The sequence below is a fragment of the Drosophila santomea genome, chromosome 2L (assembly GCF_016746245.2).
Source record: "Drosophila santomea strain STO CAGO 1482 chromosome 2L, Prin_Dsan_1.1, whole genome shotgun sequence".
NCBI classification, from domain to species: domain Eukaryota; kingdom Metazoa; phylum Arthropoda; class Insecta; order Diptera; family Drosophilidae; genus Drosophila; species Drosophila santomea.
Window position 1 is genome coordinate 8,592,061 of NC_053016.2, and position 25,839 is coordinate 8,617,899.

The 25,839-nt window shown below is 45.6% G+C and overlaps 6 protein-coding genes across 8 annotated transcripts; 3 read left to right on the forward strand and 3 right to left on the reverse strand.

Moving 5' to 3' along the window:
- Window positions 1-52: 52 nt before the first annotated feature.
- LOC120443819 (60S ribosomal protein L7-2) lies at window positions 53-1,166 on the forward strand. Its single transcript, XM_039623161.1, has 3 exons — window positions 53-177; window positions 244-892; window positions 963-1,166. The coding sequence occupies exons 1-3, from the start codon at window positions 167-169 to the stop codon at window positions 1,074-1,076; spliced, it is 774 nt and encodes a 257-aa protein (XP_039479095.1). The 5' UTR covers window positions 53-166; the 3' UTR covers window positions 1,077-1,166.
- A 147-nt stretch (window positions 1,167-1,313) lies between these two features.
- LOC120443821 (WD repeat-containing protein on Y chromosome) lies at window positions 1,314-2,060 on the forward strand. The gene has a single exon (XM_039623162.1). The coding sequence runs from the start codon at window positions 1,658-1,660 to the stop codon at window positions 1,973-1,975; it is 318 nt and encodes a 105-aa protein (XP_039479096.1). The 5' UTR covers window positions 1,314-1,657; the 3' UTR covers window positions 1,976-2,060.
- LOC120443815 (rab3 GTPase-activating protein regulatory subunit) lies at window positions 2,007-6,981 on the reverse strand. Its single transcript, XM_039623156.2, has 8 exons — window positions 6,851-6,981; window positions 6,480-6,789; window positions 4,634-6,427; window positions 4,355-4,571; window positions 4,172-4,299; window positions 2,988-4,113; window positions 2,589-2,786; window positions 2,007-2,521 (listed from the first exon to the last, which is right to left on the reverse strand). Exons 1-8 carry the CDS (start codon window positions 6,924-6,926, stop codon window positions 2,345-2,347), a joined length of 4,026 nt encoding a protein of 1,341 aa, XP_039479090.1. The 5' UTR covers window positions 6,927-6,981; the 3' UTR covers window positions 2,007-2,344.
- Window positions 6,982-7,205: 224 nt separating this feature from the next.
- LOC120458913 (short-chain dehydrogenase/reductase family 16C member 6) lies at window positions 7,206-10,604 on the reverse strand. Of its 3 annotated transcripts, none has more exons than XM_039646761.2 (6): window positions 10,513-10,604; window positions 9,081-9,209; window positions 8,404-8,557; window positions 8,165-8,319; window positions 7,752-8,112; window positions 7,206-7,692 (listed from the first exon to the last, which is right to left on the reverse strand). In XM_039646761.2, the coding sequence occupies exons 2-6, from the start codon at window positions 9,101-9,103 to the stop codon at window positions 7,429-7,431; spliced, it is 957 nt and encodes a 318-aa protein (XP_039502695.1). In that variant the 5' UTR covers window positions 9,104-9,209; window positions 10,513-10,604; the 3' UTR covers window positions 7,206-7,428. The 3 variants fall into 3 exon arrangements, with proteins under 3 accessions (XP_039502695.1, XP_039502694.1, XP_039502696.1); XM_039646760.2 differs by lacking the exon at window positions 10,513-10,604 and adding an exon at window positions 9,271-9,460; XM_039646762.2 differs by lacking the exon at window positions 10,513-10,604 and adding an exon at window positions 9,276-9,455.
- A 2,489-nt stretch (window positions 10,605-13,093) lies between these two features.
- Window positions 13,094-14,742, forward strand: LOC120455674. Its single transcript, XM_039642081.1, has 2 exons — window positions 13,094-13,191; window positions 13,844-14,742. The coding sequence occupies exon 2, from the start codon at window positions 13,870-13,872 to the stop codon at window positions 14,692-14,694; it is 825 nt and encodes a 274-aa protein (XP_039498015.1). The 5' UTR covers window positions 13,094-13,191; window positions 13,844-13,869; the 3' UTR covers window positions 14,695-14,742.
- Window positions 14,743-20,094: 5,352 nt separating this feature from the next.
- Window positions 20,095-23,056, reverse strand: LOC120458312 (segmentation protein paired). Its single transcript, XM_039645919.2, has 2 exons — window positions 22,675-23,056; window positions 20,095-22,166 (listed from the first exon to the last, which is right to left on the reverse strand). Exons 1-2 carry the CDS (start codon window positions 22,739-22,741, stop codon window positions 20,395-20,397), a joined length of 1,839 nt encoding a protein of 612 aa, XP_039501853.1. The 5' UTR covers window positions 22,742-23,056; the 3' UTR covers window positions 20,095-20,394.
- Window positions 23,057-25,839: the final 2,783 nt, after the last annotated feature.

A 25,839-nucleotide genomic window follows, 5' to 3' on the forward strand; every position in this document is an offset into this window, starting at 1 on the left:
TTCAAATATATTAGCTATTCACCACGAAACCCGCTCAGCTGTTGCACTAATCACTTATCGATAGCAGAGCATTTATCGGCCTGCGACCACCTCTATCCTTTTTAGTTATTGTTTTGGTGCTTGCACGTGTTTTCTTTTACTGCGTTTAAAAAGCCAAATACTAGCAATGTCAGACAAGTGAGTGATTCAAGAACGATACAAATGTGTTGATCTTAGACTTGACCCTATAATTTAACCCCATAGATACGCAGTGCCCAACAAATTGCCCGGCAAAACAGTATCGGTGCTGAAGCATCGCAAGAGGAGAATTCTCCAGGATGAATCTGTGGTTACTCAGAAAAGAAATGATCGCATCAAGAAGAGGACCGCCAGCAAAAATCACCACAAGTTCCGGCGTGCCGAATCCTTCGTAATGGGCTACCTAAAAGCAGAGCGCACGGCCAAGCGCATCAAGCAAACCATTCTGCGCACCAATGTCACCGAACAAAGTGCCCAGGCTGCCGGCGATTCCAATCCCAAACTGCTCTTCGTGATGCGCCATGCGGGCAAGAAGATCTTCGACAAGACCACCGCGGATATATTCCGAACACTGCGCATGGGCTCGCGCCACAACGCCGTCTTCCTGGAAAACACCAAGGAGAACCAGTTGCTGCTGCGCGTTATCGAGCCCTTTGTAGTCTACGGCAATCCCTCGCTGAGCTCCATTCGCGAGCTGGTCTTCAAGAAGGGTTTCGCCCGCATCGAGGGCAAGAAGACGGCCATCCAGTCGAACACCATGGTGGAGGAACAGCTGGGCAACAAGGGTGTTATCTGTCTGGAGGATATAATCCACGAAATCTGCACAGTGGGTCCGAACTTCTCCGCTGTCAATGAGTTCCTGTGCGCCTTCACGGTTAGTTTACTCTTCTCTTGTAATTTATACAACTATCTAAATGCTGTCATTTGGTTCTTGTTCTTTGCAGTTGTCCAGTCCCAGCAATGGTTGGCAAAAAAAGGTATCCGTCTCCTACAAACGCGGTGGCGAATACGGCGATCGTGGAAATGCCATCAACGAATTGATTGCCCGCTGCCTGTAGAGACCCTAGCCTAGTAAACCTTTAAGTGATTGTTCAACCTCTATAACCCATTCTGTAGCTAAGCCCAATACACATCTATATACAAACATATACTCTTTGATTGTACTTATTTAAAGAAGCCAATAGATGGCCAAATAGACTGTACCGTGAGTTTACTGTATGCCCATAAAGGCAATCCTGCGACCATTAAGGAACCACATGAAACTGTCTCTAACGACATTCCTCATTATCCTACATGTTTATCAACATGATAAACTTCACCCACGACACAAGTTCCTTGCTACTTGGCCTTGCGTGTCCCAGCCAAGTTCCTAAATTGAACAAACCAGAGAATCAACTTTTTGCCTCGAATAATAAATAAGTCATAACCAAGCAGGAGGAGCAGTGGAGGTCGTGAACCAAAGGTATGTCGAACTGAGCTACTTGTTGCCATGAAGGAGGGATAGTTGTTTTTCGATTAGCCTGAGTCCGGAGTCAGTGCCACTAACCTAGTGCAACTCGGGGCGTCGTATCCTTTGTTCGGAAAAAATTCTAGGCACTACACCTTTGAATTCAAAATCTTTACATTCGATTAATTCTCAATGAATTCAAGTTTCAAGAACAAGCAGTGGCAGACTGACCGCAATGGATTACAAAATCTTCTGGCCCGATCTCTCAAGGAACCCATTCTTGGCAAGCACTTTGCCCTGCCCGGCCGCATAGGGCAGAGTCCACCCATCGAACTGGACACCAGCCAGAGCTACATTGCCGTGTACACTCATCTCAAAGTGCACGCCACCAGGATGCCGGAGAGATTGCCCACGCCAGAGGCAATTGGACGAATACAGGCGGAGAACTTGGAGACAGCGACTAAGACTCGAACTTCAAAGGCCCGCTTGGATCTCTGCTTAAATATATGAATATATGTCCCTAAAGTATAGGTAAACAATGTTGAAATGTATTTTTTATTTCTTTAAATATATATGTATGTTTATAATCCTTGAAGTCTTGCATAAGCCTTTCGGTATAAATAACGATTCAAAGAGTGAGCGTCACATCAAATTCGTGTTGAATGTATCCTATCGGTGTCGATCTTTGATTCCCATTTTTCTTGATAGTAGTTAACGTAATGCTTTCCGTAATTTGATTGAACGGTTTTGTGATTATTGATTATGAGACGATGCGGACTTCGTGTAGTGCTTTATCATGAACATTGGGTTCATTTGTAAACCCACAAAAATCATGCGATAAACGAAAAATAACTAAGTGTTTTCGTGTCACCCTCGCTCCTAATTCTGCAGGATACGCACGGCGTTGTACATCTGGGCAATGATGGGCAGCTGCTTGGACTCACGTCGGCAGAGGCATTTGTAGGCGTGGGACAACAGCTTGTCCAAAGCGGCTAGATCGATCTCCTCGGCCTTGGTGGCCGCAATCTGAATGTTGTTCTCCGTCATCGGCTCCTTCTGCGGAAGCGGTGTGAGAAGTGAGCGTGGATCAGTACTGCGGATGGTATACGCTGGCAGCACTTACCAGATTGTCCAGGTAGGCCAGCAGCTGGTGGCCAACAGAGGCAGTCTTCAGGAACGTGGACTGAGAGCTTTCTGCGTAAAGGTTGAGTCTTCGGCCGGCGATCTCAAGCAGCAGTCGGCCCAGCTCCTCGTCATCGCTGATGTCCTGGAGCAACATTTGAGCCTCAGCATCATACCCAAAAGCGTACAGCTCAACCACCTGGAGGAGGGGAAAATATTTTAAAATATATGTTTTATTCCATTGTTTTTCCTCTGTTGTGCTCCCTAAACAAAAAGACACAGACTGATGTTATAAGCCGAGAGGCATTGTAAGTGCCAGTCAAGTGGCTTCATGGGTTGCTAGATTACAAATCTGGGATCTGGGATCCCATACTTTCCAAACAGAAAGGCAAATTCTTACCTGCCGCCGTAGGATAGGGAGTTTGTCGACCTCCCAACTGTCGGCCAAAGCACAGATCTTGGCCATGTAGAAGACGTGATCGAGAATGTACAGCTGTTCCAAATCCTCCCTAATCAGATCCATGGTAGCGGTCACAAGGCGGCAAAGGAAATCAGTGCGCTGCTGTTGCAGGACAAGGTCTGGTGCAGGCAAAACATAAGGCAGTTCCTTGTTGATGTCCGCCAGCAGAGCTTTGTTGCTCATCGAGTCAAAAAGCGTGGTCAGTGGTTTTGGAATGCGCAGCTGGAAGAAGGACACGAAGTGCAGCACGCTACACAGTTCTGTTTGAAGACGCAGCAGCTGTGGCATGGCATGGTGCTGCTGGAGAGCCAGAAACTGCAATGGCAGGGCTCCTTCGCTAAGCGACTGCTCGAAGTGCAGTTCCCGCTTATCGTGCTCCATGGAAGCGGTGAAATGCTGCAGGAATTCGAGGCTAAGTTCCAGGAACTCTGGCACTTTTCCCGCCGACATCTCCAGATCTTGCTGGCACATTTTATCCACTGGCAGGCGTCCTACTTTCTGAATAAGCTTTGCCGCCGCCTGGAGAGGAAACTTCAGGGTGGCATTCCACAGCATGCAGCATATTCCGTGCTTTAGAGCCCAGTCAGGTGTCCGGAATTGGTTTAAGCAAAGCAAAGCAGCCTTTAGGTGATCTAGCGATGAGAGCTGCTTGCTCCACTGCACCATGTACTGCCACGACATGAGACTTAAGAGGACGCCCGATTCCAAGCTGAAGGGAAAGTGCGCACGGAGCAGGGCCAATCGTTCGAGAATCGGTTCGTGTGCGTCCTTATTTGGCGCGTGCGCTTCCTTTGCCATTTCCAAATCCTCTTCTGATTCTGCCTCTTCATTGGCTGGCTTCTCAGTTGCCTCATCCTTTACCTTAACTTTGCTCTCATCGTCTAACTCGTTTTCGGCAGGTGAGATCTCCAGGACTTTGCTGGGATGTAATTGTGCACTAATCAGCCACTTGGCAGTCAGTTCGGTGACGATGCCTTTACCACTGCTTACAATGCTTTTGAGGCTGCAGTCCGGTGGCTCGTAGGACATCTGTGGACCTGCAGGCTCCCGGCAGGTGAGAGGCTTGCTGTGATGGGAGCAGTAGTTAATTAAGAACTAAGTGGAAAGATTCATTCGGTACTTACCTTAGTATGGCTCCCAACACGGCCACATCCTCCAGCTTGCCAGTGAGCAATCCCCACTGAGCCTCATCGTGGGAGATACGTTCCCAGCGCTCCTCATCCTCGTTTTGCGAGGATTCATCACAAGATCCCTAACGAAAACATGTTTTTGAAAGGGTTTTTGGTTTTTATGACAAGGTGATCTACCTCTTTTCTGTTTCGCCACAAATTACTCGCTACCGTTTTGCACACAATGGCTACCAGCAAGCCAGAAAATTGTTTACTCTCCAAGAGGAGCTCCCGAACTTCTTGCCACCATGGTGAAATGGCGTTGTAGGCATAGTCGTGGATGTGTTCACCAGCCAGATCGCAAATGGTCTGCACCATAGCAGCAATTCTGGACATGTCCTCCACCACTTCATCACTTAAGAAAGATAAGATATTCTACATAAGCCGAGAAGGGAATTTATGAAATATTTTTCTTACCAGTTGTTGTACTTAAAGGGCTTCTCAAGCCAAAACCAAATAATCAACTTTAGCAAGTCTCTGCTGGGCAGACATGCCTGATTGATCCACTGCTTGAATTGACCAAAGCAAAGACCCTGGGCAAAGAACTGACTGAAGAGATCGATGCTTACGGCGCCAAACTTATCTGACTTCTCCGGAAGTAGACTTATGCCATCCGAACCATCGATGTTGAAGATGCTCAGGTAATCGACAAACTCTTCGGTCTTGTGCTCCGCCTGCAACTGGAAGCTCACTTCGCGGGTGCCGGCGGGTTTATCCTTTTCAGTGCCGTCGTCCAGTAGCAAAACCAACTTGTTTATTGTGACAAGATCAGCATCAGAGAGCTCTAAGTATTCTACGGGTGGCTCGTTGTCCTCCCGCTGATTGGTTTGGCTTAGTGCCAAGTAGAGATCAGTCAAGCGTTTATAGTTCTCGATTTGGTTGACGAATTCCTCGGAGCCCGTTGTATCAGAAAGCGGTTTCCTTTTGAAGGCATTAATGAGGCATTGAAACACCTGTGGCTGCAGCTTCTTGCTCTTTAGCAACATCTCCAGGCACTGTTGTCGCACCTCTAACGTTTGAAGTTCACTGGCCAGCTCGCCAATCTCCCGCAGCGCTTCATCTTTGGCTTGGCCATGGTTTATGGCTCTTAACTGATTTCTAAGGCGCCTCAGCATATGGATATCCCGCGATGTCTGGGAGCTGGTCTCGCTGAGCGCGTAGTGGAAGGGAATGTGTATCTCCTTTAGGCTGCCATCGCTGGGGTCCAGAAACAAGCAATGATTGATGGCCAAAGATTTTCTTGACTGACTGCTACTATTTCCAGAACCACTGCTTCCGCCGGAGCCTAGGGGACTGTGATTGTTGTATATCAGTTGCCCGCTCTTCGAAACATTGAATGCAGCCACCTTGGGTCCGTTTTGCAGAGCCCAGATGTCCAGGCAGCCCATTCGAGGAGCATAGATCACCAGGAACAAAGCCTTTCGCTTGTGCGTTTTAATACCGCGAACAGATTTTTCTTTTACTGGAACGAATGCGCACTGGGCATCCCGATAGCCCTTCCACACGCGCAAAATGATGGCCTGATGCGTGTCCACCAGCATCACACGATCCAGATTATCTGTAACGACAGCCAGGCGTCCACCTGGTGCCACAGCTAAGGTCAGTCCGTCTCTCTTTCCGTCGTAGAGACGACAGCGTATCCGCATCGGTGCTTCCTTTGTGGGCACGGGCAGTGGGGATTCCTCGGGCGATGGAAGGGGCTCTGGAGCTCGTCGAAAGATTCCGCCCAGCAGGTTCTTGTAGGCTATACCGATAACATCTTTGGCAACCTCACCCAGCGACATCGTTTTATAACCCTCCTCCGCCTGAAAGAAACCCAAATAGGGCTCGGCTCCGGCGGCCAGAACCTGGGAGCTCCTCGGAGGCGTGGCATGCACCTTGGCGAAATAACCGAGACCGATGCTCTGCTGTACAATGTAGTCGTATGTGGGAGGTCGCTGGGTGGTAGAGATGGCGGCATCGTTGATGACGGCCTCTCGCTCTTGCTTGAACTTGTACTTCTGGAATGGCACCACATCTGCCGTGGGATACGATCCGCGATCCAAGGCACCTCTTTGCACATTGTGCCGGCAGTTGCTCAACGTGGGCAAAATGTCCTGGCCCTGGATGAAGCACAGGCAGCGTGGATAAACGATGTAGAGCAGGGAATCCGCCTCGGAATGACGTGGTGCGGACTGCAGCTTGACCCCAATGACCGGATCCTCTTGGCAGCTGGAAAGTACAGTCGGTTAATAACGAAGAAACGTTTGATGTCCCAACTAACCATTGCGAGAAGAGTTTTACGCCCGAGTCCGTGTAGAAGATAACCATGCCAGAGGACAGGCCAACTGCCACGCACGTCCATTCGATGGCCCCATCTGTGCTTTTGTTCTGAGTCATCGGCAAACAGGTGAGGCTGGTCACGATTTGGTTGCGATCCTCCAGCTCGCCGCACCAGCCAAGAACGTAGGTGTTGCCATTGCCATGGCTATTCCAGCAGGTGCTGAGAAGGGCCAACTTTTCACCCTGGGCCATGGCAATCAGTTCCCCAGTGGGCGATATGGCATGGTTTATCGCATTTAACCAGTTGTCATCTGTTCCGACCGGTTTAGTTATGAATACGTGCTGCAGAGGTTTGTGGCAGTGTTATCTTACCATGTCCGAGTCCAAAGTATTCCTGAACTTTCCTAAAATCGCGGATTTCCCCGCAGTGTTTTACTTCGCAAGCCATCGCCTTTTGTTTTCATCACACAGCTGATTTGAGTTGGCAGTGCAGTGGATTTAGCTATAAACAGCCAAATTTGCTGTCAATCGATTAACGTGTGTTATCGGTATCGATTGCACTGCAACAGGTAACGCAAATAGTAACGAATTAAAGAAATTTAGATTATAATTGTAGTTTTTAGAATTGAATCAGAATACAAATAAAATATTAAGCATTGTTTAATTTTCCAATACAAAATATGTTGTTTTAAGCTTTAAACTTTCAGTTTAAAAACTAAATGGGCGCAACAATTGCATAAATTTAGTGAGTACTTTGCGTTTCAAGTTTAAATTTTATACTTTTTGGTGATAATTTTATCTCTTACTTGGAAGGTCCGCAAATAATTTGTTTCTTTAAACATCAAAGCTTTATACCTAGGTGGTTTTACTTTAATACAAACTCCAGTAGTAAGTTTATTGTACTGCAACACATTGTAGCTAGATCTAAGATCTAACATATAGAAGGTAAACTAAATCAAATCCGACTCCACTCCGCTGTCGATGAAGTCCTTGAGCATCAGGCCGCAGTGGTCAGGCAGGAGTCGCGTCCAGTTGTTGATGTGGAGGAGGCTGCTCGGGATGGTCACCTCCATGAGGTCGGTGCGGTGCGCCTCCACGATCCTTCTGGCCACCTGCTTGGGATCTAGCAGGCCTAGGATCGATGGGAACTTCACCTTGGGATGCTTGCAGAGGCCGGTGTTGGTCATATAGGGGAAGATGGAGGTGGTTCGAATCTGTAAATGTCCGAGATTCGAAAATTTTTCACTTAATTAAGCTGCTTTTTTTTTTTTACCAGATCCCTGTAGGGTCCCTCTCGTAGTTCCGCATGCAGTGCCTCCATCAGGCCACGAACTGCGAACTTTGTGGCGCAGTAGGGAACCAGGTTGGAGATGCCCACTAAGCCGGCGATTGAGGACAGGCAGATGATGTGGCCACGACTCTTCTCCTGCATGTGGGGCAAAAAGGACTGAATGGTCCAGAATTGCGAGAATACGTTCACGTCGAAGACCCGCTGGATTTCCTCCGCCGATTGCTGCAGGATGGGATGGGTTGGCATTATGCCAACATTATTCACCAGCACCGATATGCATCCAACCTCCGACTTGACTCGATCCGCCAGTGCCATAACCTCATCGCGCTTGGAAACATCGCAGCTGCCAAATCAAAATGTTATTTCTTTATAAATTTCTTTAATAAGTTTAATACCTATAGCTGTACACCTCGCCGAGTTGGAGCCGCTTGGCCTTCTCCACCGTCTGCAGATTGTTTTTTCCATCGATGTCCACACAAACCACAGTGCTGCCCAAGGAAGCATAGTGAAGGGCTAACTCCCGACCGATTCCGTGCCCAGTTCCGGTTATCTGCGGTGTGTTTGATGGTAATAAAGGTAACAACTCAAATGGAATAAAAATGATTACTATATTTCGAAAGTGTTATGTTTTTACCAGAACAATCTCCCCGCTGACATCCTTCTGCTTCTTGGGCAGGACAATCTGCACCAGGGTAACAAACAGCTCCAGCAGGATTCGCACATACAGCTCGACAAATTGCAGGACATCCTTGAGGACGTCGAAGATGCGCTTCGAGGCAGGTGTGGTGCTGAAATAAATAACATATATAGTGCACAGATCGAGTCGAAATTGCCAACAGCTAGAAACGTTTGCTGCCCACTCCGAGTTGGCAAATATTGAAACAAAGTCGAGTCTCGGCCAACCCCGAAATGATTTAATTTATCTATTTGTATGCGCCCGTTGCATGTGCAATGTTCAAGCGCTCGGACTTTGCCAAGTCCGCACAATATAGTACAACATAAGATAGTGGAGAATGCTGAGACTCAAGCCGCCTCGAAGTATTGACACTGGGTCTTGGCCCCTTTTTCGGGTACTCGAGTGGCCAAGCGAACGAGTCAAGGCTGCTTGGGCTGAAAAATAGCGTTTAATGAAGGCTTCTATTGGTAGATTCCAGCAAAGCTAATAAAAGCCTATTTAGAGCATTAAGTTTAACAGTAAAACAAAATACAAACAAGTCAAATTGTTTTTACTGCATGAGGAGATTGTGGTGCAGCATTTCATCTGTGCCATATACTCGTGTGGTCAAAGAACCGATAAGCAGTAACACTTACTGGATAATTTCGCGTTCTATCATGGTGAGGGCTTCTTATCGGGTATACGGGTTCCCTGGCTTCCGAAATCCGGTGCCTTTTGACAGCTTAATCGGGCAGAACCAAGTGCGATGCAATGCGATGCAATGGCTATAATGAAAAATAATGGTTTTGAGTCACGGATCGTTTGACTGACTGCAGTGGCCTAAACTGGACTGGCTCTTCCGCATTTGCGGATTTCCTTTTCACAACTTTTGGCTTTGGAGTTTGGGTTTCTTCACTTCACAGTTTCTTCCTCGACTTTACAACCGGCTGGTGGTGGCCAAGAGCGAGCGGCGTGGGCGAGCGAGGAGGTGATGCAGCCACCGGCGACAGTGCAACATTTCCACTTTCGTTTTCGATTCGCCTGCCACTAAATGGAAAATTACGTGCACTCCAATGTGGCACACAGCAAAGAGACAAACGCAAACGAAGAAAACAGGATGCAGGAGCGTAGAAGGGGGCTTATTTCGACCACGATATTAAAACATTTTAAGAATTAGGCCTACATTTTTAACAACTTTCTACCCTTATAAATCATTTAATATGAGCATAATTGAATTACATTTTTGTGTATTTATTGTATGGTTTTTGTACGTGTAATGCCAACTACAACTACAAAACTAACTCCATATTGTGAAAATTAAAAACAAAAATATTAATTTAAGCCCCTCTTACGAATTTCGTCGTACTCTACTGCGCTGATGAAAGGGTTCCAAAAAGTGCAAGTGCCTCTTTATTCTCTTTTCGCAGCGCTCTTCGTTTTGGCCAGTTGCACATTGGGGCTCTTTTACTTTCTTGGCAAGGGGCAGAGGCAGACACATGGCCTGCTGCAATGGGGAAGCCAAATGTTTGTTGCAGCAACCGTAAGCCATAACCATAAAATGCAACGAGGGTGGTAACAAAACTTTTCCTTGTTTTGTTGGGTTGTCTAATCGCAAATTACTTTATTACGTAATTACTTATTAATTTATGGCATTCATGTTGTTTTACGATGCAGCACTATAATTGCTATTTGTATCAATTTTTAAATGTTACACATTTTCCTTTTGGCAAAGGTGTAAACTAATGATGTTAGATCATAATTATGCACTTTTATCAACGTATTTGGAGATCAACAATTAAACTATAGATACTTATAGTTATGACATTTAAAAGCCATTGTTCTTAATGGATCTGACTACTACTCATTGACTTCGGTGAGTAGGTGTGCGCATTTACTTAATGGTTGATTTGATCGATTGGTTTGCTGTTTAATATCCTGTAATAAAAACTAGTTTTGCAGTTTTTTTTTTTTTATCTATTTTCAAGCCACAAAAATAACTTTCACAAATCACACAGTATGCACTATACTTAAACATTTTAATTTCGAATTTGGCAATACAAATTTAAATGAATAATATGCATTATTTACACAAAATGATTATTCCCAATGGATCGTTATCTTTGGTGTTGGAGAAGATCCGAAACAGAAGTCGAGACTGGAACGACCGATAAGTCTGGCTGCTCGGCGCCAAATGATTCCAGTTTCAGGCCTTCCAAAGCAATGAAGCCTCCGCTGCAAAGTCTGGAATAGTGGAAGCTCCGAGAGAGGCTTAAGAGAGCGGATTTATTGGAAGAGCGCTGGAACGAGATCCTTGGAGCCACAGGCATTAAAAACTGAAAAAATTATGTTCACTTTGTTTCCCTTTCCATTACAGAAATAAGAAAAACAACCTAGGTGACCTTCATTGCGGTCCAGACGAAAACAAAAGACCGGGAAGCAAAAACGTGGCTTAAACCAACTCGGCTAAGCATGATTTACAGTTTTCAGGCTCTGTTTTTGCTTATTTTCAAGATGAGTAAGCCGAAGTTCGCTGACAAGTTCAAGTTCAACGATCATAAAAAGTGAAAAGAGAGCAGGAAAGTGTTTTGTGGATAATGTTTGTCCGTTGCGAATAATCGAAATTAATTCCAGCATGAATTATATATGCATTTTTGAATCGAAAATCACTTCTCCTTCGTTGTTATACCCTATACTCTTGCGGAAAGTGGGATCGTTAAGAACATGCAGTACCTACATACACAACCGTGAAAATATTAGATTTTATTTTTCAAATCTATAGTTCACTAAATATATATAAATATATGATGCTTAAAGGATATATACGACATATTTCTAAGGCAAACAGGTCAAAAATATCTAAATTGCGTTATTGTATACTCTAATTTACATAATATTAAGTAATTTATGTATATAACTCTCCAATATGAGGATATATTGTTTTTAAACTTTAAACCTAATGTGATTTATCAAAAAATACCTTATTTGTGTTACGTTATAAGGTATCTTATAGTTCGGCAACTCGAAAATTTTAATTTTGTTGTTTTATTATCAGTTGGAAGGTCATTTAAGGGCTGTCCCCGCATTTTCCGTTCAATTTCATGCGATCGACGACCCGTTCACATAATTGGTGTCAATTTCGAGTGCAATAAACATCCCAACAAAACAGTAGTAGCCACAGTAACATAAATAAGGAAAAAGGGCGTCGCCTATCTGATACCCACTACTTCGTTTACATACTATGGAAAAGTTCCACTCACGACTGTTTAATATAAATAAACTTCTTCTTTCAAGTCTAAATTGAAAAATGTTCATATTTTCGATGTTTTTACGGACGGATGGACATGACCTATAAGTTACTTTTTAACAAGCCTAGCATACCCATTTGCATTAGAAGTAAGTGGTATGAAAACAACAACAGTAACGAGAATTGCAGTTTGCAGACTGTGATTTAACATTGTCACTTTTGTGTGCATGTCTGTATGCATAATTAAAAAATTACTTAAAGGTAATGTACTTAATGATTTCCAAGTACATAAAGAATGCCTATGATGAATGTAAGTTTCCCATTTGAAAAAGAAAACCATCGCGACTTTAACGCCTAGCCTATAACTCAAATAATCATGACCACAAACCGCAGTAAACAAAGAGTTTCTGCCTATTAGGTACTTCCCCATGATTAATAGGTGGGGCTATTCAACTTGGGGCAGCTTGTTGCTTAATGTTTAGTCTCCATGTTTGGCTCCATTCTAATATTCTCCCCTATTCCACCTCCCTGATGTTCTGCTTTCATTTGACTTATCGGTGTGGCGTGCATTAACAATCAATACGCCATGTCAGGCACCTGAATTAGTTGGGAAATAAGTTAGGAATCGACGGGCCCAAATAGCGTAATAGCGTAAACCAGGAATATATCTAATTCAGTCGAAAATAGTCACTAATGCGCCATGTTTACGAGGCTTACTTGGGCCATGAAAACGCATATCCTTTTCTGTAGGTAAAAAAAGATAATTTAAGAAGTAATTATGTTGGACTATGGACAAAAAGATAGGGGAAAGTATATAAACCAAATCGACTTTGTATATATGTATGTGTCGCAACTTCAGTGCTAAAGGCAACCAAAATAATATATAAAAGAAAGATATATTAGACGTATGTAACCTTGACATTGAATAGCACTTACAGTTAGGTTCCTATGTTCCATTAAGGTAACAAGTTCTATATTGGAGTATTAAAAAACATTGCACTTGGTATGTTTTGCTAATTGTCAACCATCAATTCGTCTGAACGTCCTTCCATTAACATGCAAAACAAAAAGGGAAAGCTAACAATGGAAAACCGAAGCATACATACTCTATACCCGTTCGTTAAAGCTTTTAATATGACATTTCAGCATAATTTATTTCGTAAGATATTTTTAAGAAAGAAATACGGGTAATATGTCAAAGTTAATCCATATATCCCTTGCAACTCTATATCTATTAAATCCTTCTTTAGCATCTACTTCTATCTAAAAATCAATCTTATGTCTCAGGACTTTGCACTTTAGCTGGGCATAATGCACGCAGATTTCATGCTGCCTCGTGTCGAAAGGGTATTTAATTGGCCACGCATGTGGCTGCGCTGCATTCAACGGCGGCCTGAAAGGCGGCTTCAGTTGCCGTTGGTGAGCCAAGCGGCTAACAACGCCCAATTGGCAGCGGAAAGGAAAGCGGAAACCGGAAGCAAGAAGCAAGAAGAAGACCGCGCCGGATAGGGTAGAGTCAAAATGTGAGTGTCTCCTTGCCTGCATTTCGTTGTTTGCCCCACCGCCTGTGTGTCTGTGTGAGTGCGGTGAGCTCGTGATTTGTTTACCTGTCAAAATAATAAATATAACTTTTGTTTTCGTGGGGCATAAAATACGGCCAGTTGTTGCTGTTGCTGTTGGCATTGCTAGCGGATTCGAGCAACCAGCCGGCGAAGGACTCTCGACGCCTGTCTGCCGCTTCCTTTGCTCCTCCGTTTCTTGGCCAAGTGCAGTGTCAAAAGTCAAGCGAAGGATAATGTGCCTGTCCGACAAGCAAAACGCCAGTCAATTTTGACTAACCTATATCCAAAAGCAAATCGAAACTTGGCCCACTTTAAGCGCAAGAGATCAGTAACGGATGTGAAAATATGTTACAAAGTTTTTCTGTGTCTTTGAATTATTCAATTATTCTTCAGAACTGAACATGTTAATTCTAAATGTTTTTCAAAAGGTATAAAACTATGTTTTTTTAAATATGAGCCCAATGCTCAAGATTAAACTTTGTTGTTAGTTAGAGGTTTGGTTGAATTTTAGCACTAGCCTGAAAGTATGCTATAGTATTACCCGTATTGAACTCCCTTCATTTACTGCTAATAACTTCCTAAAATGACTTACTTTCATCTCAACTTTTGGCAGGCCTGCTTGTATAAAACTGAGCCAGGATGTCCTTGCACCTTCGTGGTCCTATCTTCGCTAGGATCCTCCTGCTGCGCCGCAGCCTCATGAACCAGTCCTCCGAAAGGATTGTTGGGAGGCCGCCTCTTCCTGCCCAGACTTTCGGAACATGCCTCAAATCCAGCCTTTTGAAACCGGAGCAGGAGCAGCCGAATCGTTTTGGAGAGGATTACCGCATCTACCAGCAGAACGTCGACTTGGATGCCTTCTTCGGCGAAGAGCCGAAGTACGAGAAGGTGTCGGATGTCTGTCTGTTAAATGACCACTTCATCCTGGTTAAAATGCCGCCATCAGATCCTTCTCCGCCTCCTTCAAAGTCCAAGATTTCTCGTTGCTTCAAATGCAACCGTGGCAGTCGCGTTTCTCCCATTCCAGAGGAATCGGATGAGAAGTCATCTCCGCCACAGTCCAGCTGCCTGCAGCCCTGGTCGACACAAAATCCGGACAAGATGGAGGTCTTCGATTCCAGTACCGGGTTAACCACTACCAATACACCATGGCGGAGTCCTCAGGCAGCTTCCGTGATAGTGGAGCAGCCGCATCCCACGCTGCAGCTGGAGACGATCCAATCATTGGCTTCCGGACAGCTGCAGGTGCCTCCCGCGAGTCGAGGACCACTCCACTGGTTCCTCTGGCCCTTCCGCCGGCGCTTGGACACCAGGAGCAAGTCCAAGTCCCAGCTGGTTGCCGTTCATAAAACCTACTTCGTACGATGGAGCAAACCGCCGGACACACTGTGGCATGGATTCGGCGTGGACACGCTGGAGGAGAAGAAGCCGGAGCTTCGTCGTTGCCGGTCGGCGGTTTTCTGAGTATATATTCTATATATGGTATATATTTACTACGCTTACTATCTTAAGGGTCCATTACTTAAAGAATACGAAGGGTTTCAATAAAGATTTTAAAATGCTAAATTGATTTATATTCATCCAAACTGCCTAGTAGAGATATATGTAAGTAACATATAAAATATATATTCGTAACTAAAATTGAATTCAACTTTGAATTGAAGTGCTTCTTTTAACGTTTAAGGATAGCTTGGCTGTAATTTACATACCACACTCCCATAATATATCCAAAGCCCTCATGGGCACATGTCAAACTCCAATTTCCGCATGCAAAATTAGTGGCTGCCGCGGCAACTTCAACTTGCCACATTGTGTGCGGTGTGGACCCGCGACTCGAGGAAACTCAGCGGAACTGCAAGGCAATACAAAGAAGTCAAGAAACAAAATACGAACCACGTAAATTGCCGGGCCAATGCAGATAAAAAGCAGGAGGTCGAGGAATAAAAGCGGAGTTAAACTTCTTTTTCAATGGAATTTGCACGCGTCCATGAAGCCCGAAAGTCTGCGGCATCTAGAGGGGGGGAATAGAGGGGAATAGGGGGGAATAGGTGGGCTTGGGGCTGTTGCTTCATTAGCTTTGGGGCCTGAAAATGTCGGGCAATGTCGTTCGTTACTCCCGCCACGGCCGCTAGATGGCGCTGGCGCAGGAGCACCACAACTAATTACGAGGCAGCTCGCCAAGACCCGGCCATAAAAACAAGTTCATGATAAAATGCCCAACTACTGGCGGGGGTGAGGGTAGGTAGGGTGAATAGAGGTGGCTATGGACTGCCGGGGACTGCAAGCACCCTGCGCCACCATATACATACATAATAATAAAATAAAATTAAAACCGTCACGCCAGGCGTCAGTGCAAGTCCCCACAGTACCGGCACAAAACAAAGCCATCGAAACCCCAAGCGAACCGCGTCCACAAGGAGCTGCCACTGAGGCTGCTAGCTGGGCGGTGCACCCAAGTCCATATCCACGTCCGCCTCCGTGTCCATGTGCTGGCCAGGTCGAGAGCGGATCGGGCCAGCGGGTCACCGTAATGAACCATTAATATGCCAGTTCCCCCGCAGAAACGCGGCGATAAGAGCAGAACACAGCGCTTTTCCTACATCGAAAATCGAAATCGAACTGCGAGAACTGGGCACCGAAAAGTATTTGGGGTACCAAGAGATTAACTTTTTAGATCCATTATTAATATATTAGTATCATTTATATTCTAAAATATTTTTAGGAATGATATTTTATGTAAGTAATTTCATTATCATATTCATTACAGGAAATCAGTTAATGAAAGACCTATGCAACTAGTTTAAAATAAACATAATTGTGAAGGTTACAATTATGTATACATTTTTAGAAAAAATATATTTTTCTCCCAGTGCATACGAGCTCTCCATTGTTTCCCCGCCGCCGCGAAAAGGCCGACTTGTGCTTATCATTAATAATAATGTCGGCATGAGGCGAGCGCATTACCATTTGGATTGGGCCAACTGCTGAATTGGATGGTATATATTGCCCGAATTGTTCATGAAATTGGCTTTGAGCTATTGTGTGTGAGTGGGAAATTTGGCGGTTGGGGCTGTGGAGGCACCTGCTCCGCTGGGAAGGTAAATGCAACAAGCGCAGATCGATCTTAAAGATAGTATTTATTTCAAATGGGAAGTGATTAAAAGGCAGCAATCTACATGTATAAAGAAAATGAGAACACTTATTATTAAATGAACATTTGGGCTCTAGTAGGTTAGAGCACCTAGAGTACCTATTATTCTTACATACACTCTAAGAAATGTATTCTATCTACACATTTGTGCTAAGAAACCTTTTATTGTATAACTAGGATTAAGACAATATGTTGAGTAAGATATTACCCGCCCTTAAGATTACTTTCCTTACAAAATATTCAAGGTTACGGAATGCCCACAAAGGCAGTTACCTTATTGACCCCCTACCAGCCGATCATCTTTTGCATATCCGACTGCCAATACAACTTAAATTGGCAGCTCCGCTTAATTGGTGGAAAGTAGCGTAACCGTTCCGGCCACGTTAACTTTGGCACTCCGATCCGAGGGCGATGGAACCGCTCAGCAGCCAGCCGACTTGGCCAGAAACAGAAGACACTTGCTGGGCAGGGATGCCAAAAGGAAGCTGACAAGTTGCCAGCCAAGGAGCAGCAGATCCCGCCAAGCATTCCAAATCGATTACGACTGTTTTTCCAAAGATCAAAGAGCGAGTACGCTATGCAGCCATCCCGTTTTCTCCGCCAGCAAGGTGTTTATTAATAAAACTCCAACCATTTCGCCGTCGAAAGAGACGCATATATAGGGCGAACGAAAGAGATGGCGCGAAACAGCAACAGAAACAGTTGGTGGTACGCAAAGTGTTGACAATGGCCAAACTTGGCACCGACTGCGCAACGACCTTCGGCCGGATACGCATCCTAGGGTCCTCGGATCCTCGGGTTCTCGAGCAATCATCGTTAATGATGGCAATGTCCTTGTGCGCCCCGATTTGACAAATCAATTTGTGCGCTAACAGCATGCGCTCGACTCCCAGTCCGCTGCAAGTCAGTGGGATAGCTCGCGTTATCCTTGGACGAGCCAAGGACTCGCCTGTTCTCCGATCTACTCCTACATCGGCGTTGACAGCGTTCACAGTACGAGTAGTTGGCCAACCGAAATGTTTGCCAATACGGCTGGAATCTGTTTGGACGGATCGTGGTGTGCCAGTGTAGCTAACAAAGCTGACAAATGCTCTCAGGGGTTGTAGATACTAGGAGTCCAATATCTCAATCAGTTTTTAATGTGTGTTGATTTGAGAGCAGAACTACTAAATGCTTCTCTATGAATAAGTGATTCAAATGCAACCTTTCCCAAGCACTTGGTTTAAAAGTAATACGAATTTGTTATTTAAACTTTCTTATTACCCTTAAAATGTAAGACAGCTATCAGAAAGACATATTTTCTTTTCCCAAATTCTTATGCAAATCAATTAAATACGTTTTAGAACAATTCTATTACATACATTTTAGAACAATTCTATTGAATAAGTTTTAGAACAATTCAATTTTTTCTCATTTTCTTCCCCTTAATTAATTGAGAGTAATAATAAGGAGTTTGAAAAATAAAATCCAGGACTATGTGTATATTCTCTCTTGTTAATATGAGCAATTGTTGATAATATATGTAATCAATGGAAAATGTGTTGTATAAAAGTGGGTTATCTTACGTATTTAAAATGTATTTTTTAAATTACCAAATTAATAAAATATATTAAATATATTTTTATGGTATTCCGACCGCTGCATTAACATTGCTATAATTTTGTACAATTTTTTATTCATTGCTTCATTCATTTGGAGCGCTTCGTTACAGTCTGCGCAATCCGCCTACATGCCATTATTATCCTTGACTTATAGACTCTCATCCGCCTCGCATATCGCGATGCCCACAGCTCTGCTTTGCACAGGACACCTCATTAGCAGGGATTATCGCAGCAGTTCGAAAGGAGCGGAGAAAGGACTCTACCTCTACCTAACACGAAGCACATCCTCTACCTGACTTTGACTTGGTTGGACTGACTGAGTGACTGAAAGCTAAGCCTTTCCTACGCGGCTGGCTTAACTCTTGCCTGCGAAATGAGCCATTATCCTGCGAGGAAAGGGGTTCGTGTCCCGGCTGAGCGATGAGCACCGCGCACGAGGACGAAGAATGACAGCAAATAAAAGTTTATGGCACCATCGTAAACGTAAACGGGCCGAAAACGAGTTGACCTGGTCCGAAGGGCTGTGCGCCGTTTACTGCATTCTTCCTGGCAGCAAAGGATTATTTCCGAAACGGCCTAATCCTGGCTGCGCGATACGGCAGTGCGAGTGCGAGCGGGACAGCCAGCCACTGATGCTACAAATCCTTTCGCAACCTTAAGGACACCTCCTGGAACTGGAAATTTTTGATTCGCAAATCGCTCGCAAATCCCTATTTTGGGTTAGTCCACCTTGCTGTCGAGTAAATATTTTGAGGTTTTGCGCTGCTTATGTGCCAGGCAACGCCTGGGTTTATTGGTTCATCATCGGATCAGCAGGTAGATTTCGATCTCAATCTCAGTCTCGATCTCAATCTCGATCATATGCCCAGCAACAATTAATAAAAAATTAAATTAAATTTCATCTCGAGTCGCGTTGCGTCGTTGTAAATTACTGTTTTCCCTGCCTTTGATGTTCAACACTTTGTCAGCTCATTAATCACGGCTTTTTGGGGAGGGCATAGTGCCACTGCCACTGCCGGTTGCCAGTGCAGGGAGATCGGCATATGTCCATGATCTCCGGGTAACCATAAGTTCCATTATCGCCACAGAAGCCCCTCAGTTTTTGGAGGTTACCTCGTCGAGCTTTTCCTCTCGCAGCTTTGCTGTTTAATTTTATATCGCTACCGAAAATTAATGCGTAATATTTTGAATTTAATGATTCGCCGATGCCAATCGAAGCTTTCTTCTCAGTTACTGTGGCTGAGAATGGGAATTTTCAACCCATCTCAGTGGGCAGCGAATTAAAATCGTAATTGGTTTATTAACCCAGTTGGCCATGTTGGGCGCTATTAAATTGGCATTACATTCTGTGTCTAAAGATGGTAGAATGCCTGTTAACAAGGTCTCAAGTCAGGAGATTATGGTTTTAGAAAGATCTCAGATCTAAATGGTTTTTGTGCAATCTGTGCGATCTTGCAAATCTTTCACTCTACCTGGAAAGTCCTTTGCCAACTCCTAAGTCGATTGTAAAGTCAATATTTACTTTTGCCGTCGCTGGCCAGAGATAAACAAACAGCGATTAGGAGTTCTTTCTAGATTAAAATAATAGAGCCAGTGCCTTAGGCTGTCTGAGCTGTCTGTAGGTTGAGGTGGAGATGGAGGTGAGGATTCAAGGATAATGACTTCATTAATTGCCATCGCTCGGATCTCTCGGACACGTAGAATGGGTAGGCAGATCCCCGAGGATGAGGTGTGAATTTGAGGTAAGTCGAGGAAACGAGGGCAATTACTCCGCAGGGCAACACTCCATTCGATGGAATCGAGGGGGCAATTAACACCTTGGTTGGAGTTGTCTTCGCTATGTTGATGGAACGTCTGACCTTTCGGGAGTTTTCTCTTTTTCCGGAAACTATACGATCTATACGATCTCCGCTCACAGCGTGATCTGCAGTTCCGAGAGCAGGAATCTCTCACCCGGGGCGACTGTTGAGATCTCCAGCCGTGGTCCGTGGAATGCGCAGCTACTTAAAGGCTCTAATGGCCCAGAGGATTTCCCATTTCCCATTTCCCGCTGCGTACGGAAGCGTGTCAAGGCTGCTGAATGGCCAGCGTTTCGAGTGAAAGATCATGGCGTACGTTGTAAATTAGCATAGATATTTTTATTCAAAGGCACTTGCTCTACTTAGGCTACTCATCTTAAACTCGAATCTTAAGTTGGTGCTATTTCCTAGGCTTATTTCTACGGATTGGAACTATATTTGTTTGGGAGCGAGTCTGTCAGCGGTTTTCCCAAACGGAAAATGTCTGTACTGCTCCACACAAAGAAAATGTTATTTTTATTTTTTCGTCCCCTGCTCTATATGTACATCTTTGGCGACACCTGCTCCTGCTCCGGGAGGAGGAGGTGGAGGATCCGTAGGAGGATCTCCGATTCTAGTACCAGGTGGGGTAGAACGGCTGTGGCGGCATCGTTGTGTAGTTGACCTTCGAGGGCGAAGGAAAGGCGGCGGCATTGAAGTTCTGCGGCATGAAGTGCGCCGACGAACTGGGCGGCGGATAGTGCGGATGTGCGCCCGCGTACTGCGGATGCGGATGTGCGTGCGGATGCGGCGCATGGGGATGTCCGTGATGCGAGTGGGCGTGGCCGGGTGCCGGATACGAGGCATACTGCGGCGTATGCTGATACGGATGGAACATCTGGTGGGCGGTGACATCCAGCGCGTGGCTGGTCGAGCTGGTGGAGTTCAACGAGTCCTCCGGCGAGAGTGGCGCATTGGGGCGCAGTGCCTGCATGGAGCTCCAGCCGCCGTACAACTGCGACTGACTGGCCGCGACCAGGTCCACCGATTCCACCTTCAGGGCAGCCGATAGCTCCTCACTTCCCGCACTGGCATTGGCCAGCGACTGCGAGGCATCGGCTCCCGAGTGGACCCCACTGGAGGTCACTCCAGCTCCGCTCACCACAGCGGAGAGGCTGTTGGGCGTGGGTGGCAGTTGGCCGAAGGCGGAGGACACGGACTCGTTGGGGCTCTCGTTACGTGGCATCGTTTGGTGGGCTTCCGTTTCGGTGCCGTAAACAGAACCCAACTGCGTGTCATAGCTGGAGACGATGATGTTTCCGGTGGGTGTGGTGTTGCCATTCTCCCCCGGCATTATGTAGCTGGCTGTGTTGGCGCTGGGATTGTAGAACTGATGGTGATGCGGTGGAGTGGTGGTGATTCCGGGCGACAGGTTGCTGCTGGCCATTGGGGCTGCGGCGGATACGGATATGTTGGCGTGGCTGCCGTAGAAATCGTACTGCTGCTGGTACACGGTGGCCGGATCCAGGGAGCCCGGCATCATGGCCAGCGGAGCCATGCTGGACACGCTTGATACCACACTGGGCAGGGAGCTGGATGTGGCCACATGGCTCACTGAGGCAGCTGCTCCGCCAGGTGCTCCGCCCGAGACCGAGGTGTGCTGCTTGCGGAGACGAGCACGCCGATTGCTGAACCACACCTGGATGCGTGCCTCCGTGAGATTGGTGCGCTGGGCCAGCTCCTCACGGGTGTAGATATCAGGATACTGGGTGCGTTCGAAGGCGCGCTCCAGTTCGTCCAACTGGGAGGCGGAAAAGGTGGTGCGGCAGCGGCGTTGCTTGCGCTTCAAGGCGATTCCCGGCTCACTTTCACAGTCGGAGATGTCCTCGTCGGAGGGCTTGCCGTTGTTGTGATGGCCGCCGGAGACATCCGAGCCGCAGGAACTGGACGCCTTGGTGCCATCACCAGCCGGAGATCCAGAGGCAGAGGACAAATCGGTGTCCAGTGGAGCATCTCGGCCACGCACCAGGCGCGATATGGCGGAGACAGAGGGTGCTGTGCTCCTGTCGCAGACTCCCTCGCGGATCAGCTTCTCCCTGATCTCCCACGAGAACATGCCCGGACTACTGCGCTTGTACTCCTCAATGCGGTTCTCGATCTCGGGCGTGGCAATCCTCGGCTTGGAGCCACCAATCACTCCTGGCCTGATGGAGCCAGTCTCCTGATAGCGATTCAGGATCTTCGATACGCATCCGTGGGACACGCGCAGCTGACGGGAGATCACACAGGGCCGAATGCCATCGGCGGCCATCTCGACGATCTTGAGACGGATGTTGTTGGGCAAAGGACGACCGTTGATGAACACTCCACCTAGTTGATTGACGCGCCCCTGGCCGCTGTTCATGTCTGGAATGGAAGATGAGGAAATGGAAATTTAGAGAGGCTTTTCCAATTTGCTAGGTAGCGCGGAGCGCGTGTCACTTGATTTACGACACCTTCCTTCTTTGACCGGAGTTGACTTCCCGGGAAGAGGGAAACTCGGAGCTAAGGTCGAAGGTCAGAGGCGCGCGACTCTCCCGCCGGGCAACTAATGGCCATTAGAGAGTAGCCGACGGCCTTGGTCCAAACTGAGATCTTTAGCGGCTTTTGAGCAGTCATTTTAGAAAGGGAGATATATGGAAATGATCAACTAGATACTGCAAATTTGTAAGACAATGCTTTAGAAGATTTGTGAGGGAACTTTAAGTTTTAGATTATAATGTAAGTAAGTAATATTTTAATTGAATTTAAAGTAATTTAAGCACATCCCCAATAAGTTCTTTGTAAAAGTTGAAACATTTTAAGGAAACCAAAGATGTGTGTAAGTTAATTTGAGACACAATCTGGATGATATTTAAAATAGATAGACACTCACCTTGCATGGTAGAATATCCATTGAAGAAGGGTCTGTGCATTGCGGCAGCAAAGGCGGTTACGGTCATAGTTTCTGGAGCTCCAAGATGCGTAAAGCTGTCCCGGCACAAAACCGGCGGTAACTCAGTCTTGAAGTTCGTATATCGTATATCACTTGATTATCACTTTAGTTCTGGACAATGGTTACGCACTCTGTCAAAGTCATAAGTAAGCGTTTGCTAGTTTGCTGATTAACCGATTAGTTGCAGTTCGAATATCTGTGTATCTTAGTACGCAATCTCGATAAGAAAGATGAAACGGAGGCGAAGGCGATGGCGATGGCAAAGACGAGAACGAGGACGAGATGCGGTGTGGCTCGTTGCGCTGTCTGTGCCTGACTGACTTCACCATCCGAACGCCGGCCAAGATCGTTGCCTTTCTGTGAAGCCCCGGCCCAGAGACGTCGGCCATATCCCACTGCCACTTGGCAGGTAACCACCACGCGGACCAATCGCAGCGCTCTCCACAACTGCCTCTCGCTCTGGCTCACACACCGACTTCCACAACGACATCGACCCATATAGCACCCATCTCGCTCGTCACCGAAGGGGCGTCTCAGCTGGGAGAGCACCATGGAATGGGCAGAGAACTTTGGATGGGGAGCAAGGGAAGCCTCATACTGCTGGGGATCCTGGGCTTTCCATTCAAATCCTATGTAGTAGTGGCGTGTTTCACTTGTTTCCGGAAATTAATTACCGCATCAAGTGGTGGTCCTAATGGCATCATGCACTTTACGCGTAGCATATCCTTTATCGATACCTCGTTGCAAGGATAAGCGAGTACCGAATTGAATGATCGCCCTGTTTGGAGGGGCTTGGTTTACACTCAGCTGAGATATTCATTGGGGTTCCACTTGACCCCGGAAATCAAATTAGATATTCACTGGAACCCATAATGCAATCGAGTACGCGTTTAACACTCTTTACAAGCGTAATATATCCTTTATTGATACCTAATTATGGCTTTCATTTATATTGGCACGCGAGTAGCCCCTTTTTCACTCAGTTATTTGTAGCTTTCGGAAACGGTCAACAAGGGTTTTTATTTTAAATTGAAATTATTTAAATTAAATTTAACGAAAAAGTGATCAGAACTATCGGTTATTAGCTGTTAAACAATATTTAAAAATTGTGCTTCTGTTAGATGTTCTTTTGGACACATCGAGATCAGAAAGTTAGATACATATATTATATAGAAAACAAAAAATAACGAACACTTTGGATAAAAAAGGCATTCATACATAACTTTGAAAATGTTTCAATATCTGAACAACAGCTCACTTTCCAATTTAACATTCAACCAAGTGGCTTCAGACATCCTTACCATGACCACATCCTTGTCATGCTTTGGCAACCATTATGCTCCGCTGCTCAGCCCTATAACATCGATTCTATGGCCCCTCGTGGGTTTGATTAATTATGGAATTTCACGCAACAAAGACCCTCGAAAAGAAGTTAAATAAAACCGCTGGCAAAGAAAAGAAAGCGCCGAGCGGGATAACAACGAAAAACCGAAAGCCGCGAACAATGGAGAGCGCCAAGTGTTGCAAGAATTAATGATGGACCCCACCCCAAATGCGCTGGAAACGCCAGCGAGCAAATTGGCCCACAGAGACGTGACCAATGCGCATCCTCCTCGCCAGGATCCCTATCCCTATCCACATCCAGATGCAGATCAAGGACAACGGAGGCCGCAAGGCAACAAAGGTTGGGTTTCTACTGCTCGGTGCGTTTGGTTAAGCAAACCCAACGGGAGGAGTTCGCAGTACGAGGCACCCAGTATGGAGTGCCTACATTTTCGCCTGGCAGGATAGCAAAAATCCCCGATGACCTTGAGTCCATGGCCGCGATGGCAGACTAGCACATATCCTGTGATAATTCAAGCACATGAATCGAATGAAAAGGCGCCTCAATTCGCGATCGATACCCTCTATCCGATTTGATGCTCGTTGATTTCACAATTTGGCAGGACAATGAGCGCTGAATAGGCAACTCATATAACGCTAATTTCGCGCTATCAACGCTTGGCAAGGATCGCCTGAGATCCTGCAACAGGATCGCCACTTTGGGTAGAGAAAGGTCCTGGAAACAGTAGGAGGCATCGCTGCCATAAACGCTGCGAGTCAGCTTCGCTCGCATTTCCACGAATCACGAATCAGCCAGCGGGAAAATGAAGACACATCCGTGCAATGAATAAGGATGCTAAGAGACTTTTTACGATGCCACCCAGGGTGCTATGAATGAAAATCCTCCTCGCGATCGTCAACTTTCGCCAGCGGATCCTTCGTACCTGCGAGCCTTCGTACATCTCCAAGACTACACAGGACTCGACTCGAATCACATCTGATTTCGAGAGGCTCGTGCGCTCAATCGATGCAGACAAATGGCTATATAATCGATGAACACAATGCACACATTGTGCGTTTTATACGATCAAATTCACTAGCGTTTCACTAGCTGTTTTACAAAGTTGTGCAAGCTTTATCTTACATGTCTTTAAATACTACGTACTTGTTTTAATTTCAAACTCAAATTCTAAGAGGGTAATACATGTGCTTTCAAACCCTGCTTTATTTATGATCCTAAATTATGATGCTGTCAGCAAATTGTAAATAATTTAAATATACGCCAAGGTAATATAGTGCCAAAGGAAATTCCTATTTAACTTTATTTAATCAAATCATTTTTCATATTAAAATCAGTAAATATTCTTCCTTTTAAACAGTTTTTAAAATGTGTTATGAATATTTGCTGTGTTCATTTGACCTTTTCCTAAGATTGAAAACACCGGCGAAAGTTGCGCAACACTTCGCATGCATTTCTTTTATGGCCAGGCTATAAACTTTAGTATACCATGCAACTGCAGAGTAATAAAGTGTAGTTATAGTTATATAGTTATAATAAAATGAGTTTTTGAATCAGAAATAATTCATATTGCCATGCCGTTCATTACGCACATTTGATAGAACAGTATCGAATCACCATCGAATCAGCAACGAGTATAAATGTAACAGTAATAGGTATGACACAGTGCTCAGAATCCCAGGGTACTTTTCCAGCCTATCCTCTCGCAGTTTCTGCCGCTGTTTGTGTTTGGCAATCGATTCGCTTTGGCCGAACGTAATGTG

Coding starts and splice junctions, on each gene's coding strand:
- LOC120443819 (XM_039623161.1), top strand. Junction 893..962: donor AGTTCCTGTGCGCCTTCACG/GTTAGTTTACTC, acceptor TGTTCTTTGCAG/TTGTCCAGTCCCAGCAATGG.
- LOC120443821 (XM_039623162.1), top strand. CDS start 1,658: ATGAATTCAAGTTTCAAGAACAAGCAGTGGCAGACTGACCGCAATGGA.
- LOC120443815 (XM_039623156.2), bottom strand. CDS start 6,926: ATGGCTTGCGAAGTAAAACACTGCGGGGAAATCCGCGATTTTAGGAAA. Junction 4,300..4,354: donor TGTGGCGAAACAGAAAAGAG/GTAGATCACCTT, acceptor TGTTTTCGTTAG/GGATCTTGTGATGAATCCTC. Junction 2,787..2,987: donor TCCCTATCCTACGGCGGCAG/GTAAGAATTTGC, acceptor CCCCTCCTCCAG/GTGGTTGAGCTGTACGCTTT.
- LOC120458913 (XM_039646761.2), bottom strand. CDS start 9,103: ATGATAGAACGCGAAATTATCCA. Junction 8,320..8,403: donor TCAGCGGGGAGATTGTTCTG/GTAAAAACATAA, acceptor AACACACCGCAG/ATAACCGGAACTGGGCACGG. Junction 7,693..7,751: donor AGGGACCCTACAGGGATCTG/GTAAAAAAAAAA, acceptor GGACATTTACAG/ATTCGAACCACCTCCATCTT.
- LOC120455674 (XM_039642081.1), top strand. CDS start 13,870: ATGTCCTTGCACCTTCGTGGTCCTATCTTCGCTAGGATCCTCCTGCTG.
- LOC120458312 (XM_039645919.2), bottom strand. CDS start 22,741: ATGACCGTAACCGCCTTTGCTGCCGCAATGCACAGACCCTTCTTCAAT. Junction 22,167..22,674: donor TGGATATTCTACCATGCAAG/GTGAGTGTCTAT, acceptor CTTCCATTCCAG/ACATGAACAGCGGCCAGGGG.